This window comes from Oryzias melastigma, linkage group LG23 (assembly GCF_002922805.2).
Source record: "Oryzias melastigma strain HK-1 linkage group LG23, ASM292280v2, whole genome shotgun sequence".
NCBI classification, from domain to species: domain Eukaryota; kingdom Metazoa; phylum Chordata; class Actinopteri; order Beloniformes; family Adrianichthyidae; genus Oryzias; species Oryzias melastigma.
In genome coordinates, this window is record NC_050534.1 from 11,911,907 (window position 1) to 11,918,268 (window position 6,362).

The 6,362-nt window shown below is 37.2% G+C and overlaps 1 protein-coding gene across 3 annotated transcripts in view; it reads left to right on the forward strand.

Moving 5' to 3' along the window:
• Window positions 1-6,362, forward strand: part of ptpn12 (protein tyrosine phosphatase non-receptor type 12) — a 41,065-nt gene that overhangs the window by 30,365 nt on the left and 4,338 nt on the right. For all 3 annotated transcript variants that reach the window (XM_024288335.2, XM_024288344.2, XM_024288350.2), the window contains exons 13-14: window positions 473-662; window positions 2,431-3,367. In XM_024288335.2, the coding sequence (XP_024144103.1) occupies window positions 473-662; window positions 2,431-3,367 (1,127 nt within the window). The remainder of the gene's footprint in view (window positions 1-472; window positions 663-2,430; window positions 3,368-6,362) is intronic.

Consider the following 6,362-nt stretch of genomic DNA (forward strand, 5'->3'; position numbering starts at 1 on the left):
GTTTATTTATGTTTGAGGGCTTTTTTTCTGGGTCAATCTGTGAATTCAATTTATTTTGTTTATGCTACGTGGACAGCGAGCATTTAATATTAAAACAATTTTTCTATTGATCTGTGTGAAGTAGAACCTCACAATATAGGAAGAATTCTTTTTTCTATTTTACTTTTAGTACCACATTTTTTGAAGTTGCACCATCTAGTGGCAAAAAAATATCACATTAAAATCCTCTTTGAAGTTTCTTAGTAGGGTTAAAAATGAACTATTTTTTTTTTAGAATGACAATCTTTTGCTCATCTTTAGATCATATATTAAAAAGTAATCAAACTGTTTCAAAGTTCCAATCATTTGTTTAATTACTTGGAAAAACATTTCTCAGATTATTGGGGCAAACAGAGATAGTTTTAGACTTTTCTAATAATAAAAAAAGCAGCACTTCCTGTTTCCTGATCATTTTTTTTACATTTTTGTTTAGTTCCCAGGTTGAGGGCGATGTTAAAGAAGAGATCCTCCAGCCTCCGGAGCCTCACCCGGTCCCCCCGATCCTCACCCCGTCTCCCCCATCAGCCTTCCCCACGGTCACCAACGTAAGACAGGACAACGACCGTTACCACCCCAAACCTGTCATACACGTCCTCGCCACGGCGCAGTCCAACGCCACACAGGTGAGGGGGATCTTTGCAGTACACACTTTTATCATTTATCCTGTATTTATGTAATATATTTACACTTTTGTTGAACTAAAACCTGTGATTTATTTCAAGGTTCTGCAGGGACTTAGCTGAGGTGTTCATTTATTATAAAGTTTCAATAAGTTCAAATAATATGACGGCTGCATTTCTATGAATTTTTGTTGCAAATTTCCATCAGACATGAGAGAAACTTTGCAGAAATTATATATACCATCATAAATTTGCATCAAAGCTAGCTTTTTTATTTTACAGAATTGGTTTTTAAAGATATTTAAGCAAGTTTCAAATGTTTACTAAAATTTAAAGATGGAGTTTTATTTAAGAATTCAGAAAATAAGAAATACCTGGTTTTAAATGGTACATTAAAGGTTTGTACATAATGTAATTTTTAAAAATATATTTATATATTTCACCATATAAAAAACAAATTTTATTCAACGTTTTTCCTAATGTTTAAGTTGCACAATAGCAGTCATACATCTCAGATATTGCTTAATTTAGGACTGTAACAAGTATCTGAGTACTCTATCTGTTTCCAAAAATTTAAGTAAAAATGTTTGCAACATCCGAGGTTGCTAATTCGCAATTTTTGTAAATCTAATGGAAGGTAAAAAAATACCCTTCAGATAATCTAATTAACTTTAAGATGCAGAATAATGTTGGCTTTTAAGGATAGAACTAAAGAAACTGAATGCAGGAAGTAAATAAATCTTTAAAGTATCTAATTTTCAAAGTAAAAGAATCAAGTGTGAAAAAGAATTTAAAAAAAAGACAAAAAAGTTTAGCTTATTATTGAAACATGCCACGCATTTGTTTTAAATATATATGAATATAAGAAATAGTATAGAATGAAAATACATTATTTATGAATTTAGGAATATTGTGAAAATATCGTGAAGTTGTCGTCATTTTTGTCATGAAGTCATTTTTATTAAGGTGCTGCTGTGTCTTTGTTTACTGTTTTTCATCTTCCTATTGTAACTATAGTCAGCAAAACTGTGGAGAATATTTTCAGGATTTGTTGTTGAATGATTCAAAACAAAAGATTTTTGTTTACAGCTGAAGTTAACCAAGAAGTTGACAAAAATTGTTAAATTTGACCTTGATTAACCCTTTAACATTGGAGCTCCAGTGTTATGTTTTTTTTTTTGTTTGTCCTTTATTTCGAACAATACATGATAAATGATAATAAACAGGAAAACAACAAATGAAAATGTTTATATAAATTATAAATAAAATAAAACACCTCAATGTGTAGTTCGAAATGGAAAAACTTACTGATTTACAGTAACTTTTCAACCATTAATAACGTAATTTAACATAATTCCAGCAGTTTCTGAAGGAGAAAAGTGGCTTGTGCTGTAAAATCTTTATGTTAGAGATTTTGTGTGTAAGTGTCACTTGTGACACTTTATGTGTTAAAGGGTTAAAGTGACAAATATAATTTATTTTAAAATCTTTGTGTTTTTATCTGTTATGTTTTGTTGATTCTGATCTGCTGTTCTAAATAAAGGTATATATGATTACATTTATAGTATTTACATTTGCATTTATTCAGTAAAAAGACACTCATATAGCATTCATTCAGACATATTAAGATTAAAAAGTAAGAGTCGTGGTTCAATCTGTGTATCGTTGATTCGTGAATTGGAACGAATCACCACCTCAGTAATAATCCACAGCCCTAGCTCAATTGTTGATGGAATAGTTTCTCATTCTGTATTTATTTATTTATTTGCAGAATAAAGACAAGAATGAGCTTCAGAACAAACCTGACCCAGTCAAACAGACCAGCCCCTCGGAGCAGAAAGATGTATTAAGCCGAAACCAACAAACCCAGGTCTCAAATGTAGACCTCAATGACAACTACAGCAACAAGTTCTCCTCCACGTCTACAAAGCCAGAGTTTGGTCAGACTCAGGCGCCGTCCTCCCCCCTCTCCCCGGTCATCGAATGTCCCGGCGTTCCTCGGATCGAGAGGAAGCTCAGCATCGAGATAAAAAAAGTGCCGCTGCAAGAAGGACCTCGGAGCTTTGACACGTGCTCTTCCGTCGGAGTAACGGGCGGACAGGCGGCCAGCTCCGCCAACAGCGGCTGCATGCTGCAAAGAGGCCAGGCCTTCAAGTCCCGCTCTGCTCAGTCCCTGCTGACGTCCAGCTCCTCTCTGTCGGAGGACTCGGGCACAGAAGGAGGAGCGGTTGGTTGTTTGGAGAGCCACGCAGAGGGGAACACCTTAACCAGGCCAAACCACCTCCCCGTGAAGAGCGATAAGATAGAGCCACGGGAATGTGGCAAAGCGGACGTGAAAGCTGGACACGCGTCATGGACGGAGCCCTGCAACAGCCCCGACAAACTGTTCCCCAAAACCTCCTCCTCCTCGTCCTCCTCAGACAGAGTCGCTCCCTCTTCATCCTCCTCCTCCCACCTCTCCTCTTCATCTTCCTCCTCCTCTTCCTCCACGCCTGTTAGGACTGCCATAAGTTTCACCAACCCCTTGCATTCTGATAACTCAGAGGAGGACGGGAACGAAGTGATGTCCTGTGAAAAGGAGACCCTTCATACAAGTGTTTCCATGGTGACGACCGTGGTATCCTCGTCGCTTCTTCAGCCGGTCAGAAAGGCGTTACCTGTCTCTATCGTGGGCCAGAGCATTCCATCACCCACGGCAGACACTGCAAGTATGTCAAAGTATCACTTTTCAACCCAAATAAGTTTAGTGCAAGTTATTTTTAAGTTTGCATGTTTAGACACAGACAGGACTTTTGTTTAATGCTATAGAACCACATGATAAGGCACAAAAAAAGAAGACATTTTTACATTTTCTGTTGGAAAGCATGACTGTATAACTAACTGGTTGGTTTGCTGCTGATTATGGTGAGCAAACATCCACAAAATCACTCGTGCTCTCTCAGCTTGTATGTCCGAGTGAGTTTGTGAAGGAGAGGTTTGTGTGGGGTTATGCGAGCATGTCTGCTGGGGGAGGATTAGGCCTGCATGGCTCTTGATGAATGCTCTTGTGACACTTTTGCTCAGGTTGGGCTGAACGGAGCACTGCGGCGTCATTTGTCCAAAGTTGTGGGTATAATCCGCTGCTGGGGAAAAGGCTGACATCTTCCCGTTTGTCTGCTTTTTATTTCCAAACCAACAAATGGCAAAAGTTGTCAGACCATCGCGCTGGAATTGTGTTGGAATTAGTTGTGTTATATCTAACATGATCTAAGCAGTCTGTGCTTGTGGCGCTGACATGTAAACGCAGAGAAGTTTGACTTTTATTTTGGTGAACTGTTGAGATCTTAAATCTGCTTCGCTTTGATAGCTCACTCATTCGTTTTGGCTTTGGCAGCTTCGTTTGGAAAAAGGCTGGTGGCTGGCTGTGCGACTGGTTGCAAGAATTTACTGACTGCTTGTTGATGAGTTTCTGTGAGCGGTCTGTCAATAGAAAAGCTGGTGGCGGCTGTTTTTTCACATGAAATCTCCGATAACTTTCAGCTGCATGTGTCACAAAGTCCAGTTTCTTGCAACATATCAGGTATAAAAGACCCAAGAGCCAAATCTCTACTAAAAAGTCAAAGTTTCATAAAGTACATTTTATAAAGAATTGATTTAATTTTCCAGTTGGTGATGTTAAAACAGAACTAAAACTTTTCTTCACCGTATATTTTTTTTTTGTAGATTAAAAGAGCACATTAGTGTTTTAAAAATAAGAGACCATAAAATGTATTGATCTTAGATGAGGCAAAAAAAAACAAAACATGTTCCAAATGTTTTATTTTATTTTATTTCTTTACCCTTCATTTTACCAGGAAGTTCTTTGAGATCAAATCTCTTTTTCAACACCCATAAACGTACCTGAAAACACCAAATAAAGCTAAAATTCCAGTCATTTTATCATAATTTAAGCTAGTTTCCCATTAATGAAACGGTGAAATCGATAAATACAGTGGAATAAATTACATAAAATGTACATCTTGATCCCAAGAAAGGTATTAAAGTTCTTAAATGTACAAGATCTTATCTGCCTATTACATACTTAGTGCATTACTGAGGTTGTCGTAAAGTTTTATGAGTAATCAAATATTTATCAAGAATTAAATTAACAGAGTTCGATGGCCTTAATCTCATTTAGAAGGAGCATTTTTAAACCAGTGACATTAATGTGAAACACAAATATAATAGCCTATTTAACAATTCATAAGATGGAATAAGCTGCTGTTAAAGTTCAACTACAGCAGTAGGAAGTGCTGCTTAAAGACCCACTCCGATTGTCTTTTGATATATGATTTTTAACTTGGGATTATACTGTTTGTCGTTTTCTTGGACATAGTTTATTAGAAATTTGCTTCTAAGTTGTGGGCGGGGCAACCCCTCCCCCTCCTTGTTGTTGATAGCCCTCTGTTTAAATGCTCTCCTGCTAGCTTACAGCCCCCCAACCTAATATATTACTGATGCAACAAAAATGTTTAGCAATTTAGCTATCCAGTCGTACGGTTTTAAGACAGATTCCAGCTCGGAACAGAAAAAACTAAGACTTACATGGATCAAGTTGTTTACAAGCGAGTGCAACAGAATGGAGCGGAGCAGGAAGCCTGCCCAGTATATTTTTTACATCACAAATATGCTTTTTTTCAAACTGCATTTTTTCGTCTTCTCTTAATTACCTACAATTTGAAGAAAGAAATACTTCAAAATGCAATTTTGAATGGAAACCGAAAACTTCCTGCCTTATTTATTTTTTTTTTTTATCGTTTTCTCACAATAAACATATACTTAAGCATACTGTAGCGTTCCACTCTTCCTTTCCTGCACTGAGTCGCTGAGACTTTACCTTTTTAAGTCTCTTTATTTTGTGGTTAACAAGAAAACAGCAGAAGAAAAAACTCCATAAAGGTTGTTTTAGTCTGTTTTTATTTATTAATGGATCTACGCTCCTCAAACACCTTAATTGCGTCTCACGCACCAGCCCCTCTCCCTTTATTTCACTAAACTCCCCCAATACAAGGTTGAATGATGGAATCTAGGGGCGACGGGTGTCTCTGCGTGGTGCGTTCACTGAGCTCCGGACACTAGTGAACCCAAACAGTTACTCAGCCCAACTCAATCTGCTAATATATATATTTTTTTCATTTTTGTACAATCCACAGCAAAACAAAGCAGTTTGTCAGAGAAAATGTTGAACACTAGAAAAACTGATCAATTTATATGATGGATTTTAGTTGAGTAGGTTTTTTTCTGAAATACTGCTCTGTTTTGGTGCAGATTGTAAAAAAATGACAAAATTATTGTAGTGGACAGGGTTGGCCTGAGTGGCTGTTTGGGTTCTCTAATGTCCAGAGCTCAGTGAACGCACATGCAGAGACGCTCGTCGGCTCGTGGATCTGTCAATCAACCTGATTGGTCGAGGGTTTTAGGGAAATAAAGGGGAGAGAGGCTGGTTCATGAGATGGAATTTAGGCGTTTGAGGAGCATAGATCCATTAATAAAAATAAAAAATAGACATAAAAAAACTTTTGGAGAGTTTTTTTTCAACTGTTTTTGTTGTTAACCACAAAATAAAGAGAGGTAAAGTCTCAGCGTCTCTGTGCGTTAAAGGAAGAGACAGGACTCTAAAGTAAATTCTTCAGTATTTCATTATCACGAGAAACGAACGTAGTTTTCTCGTGATAATGAGATAGT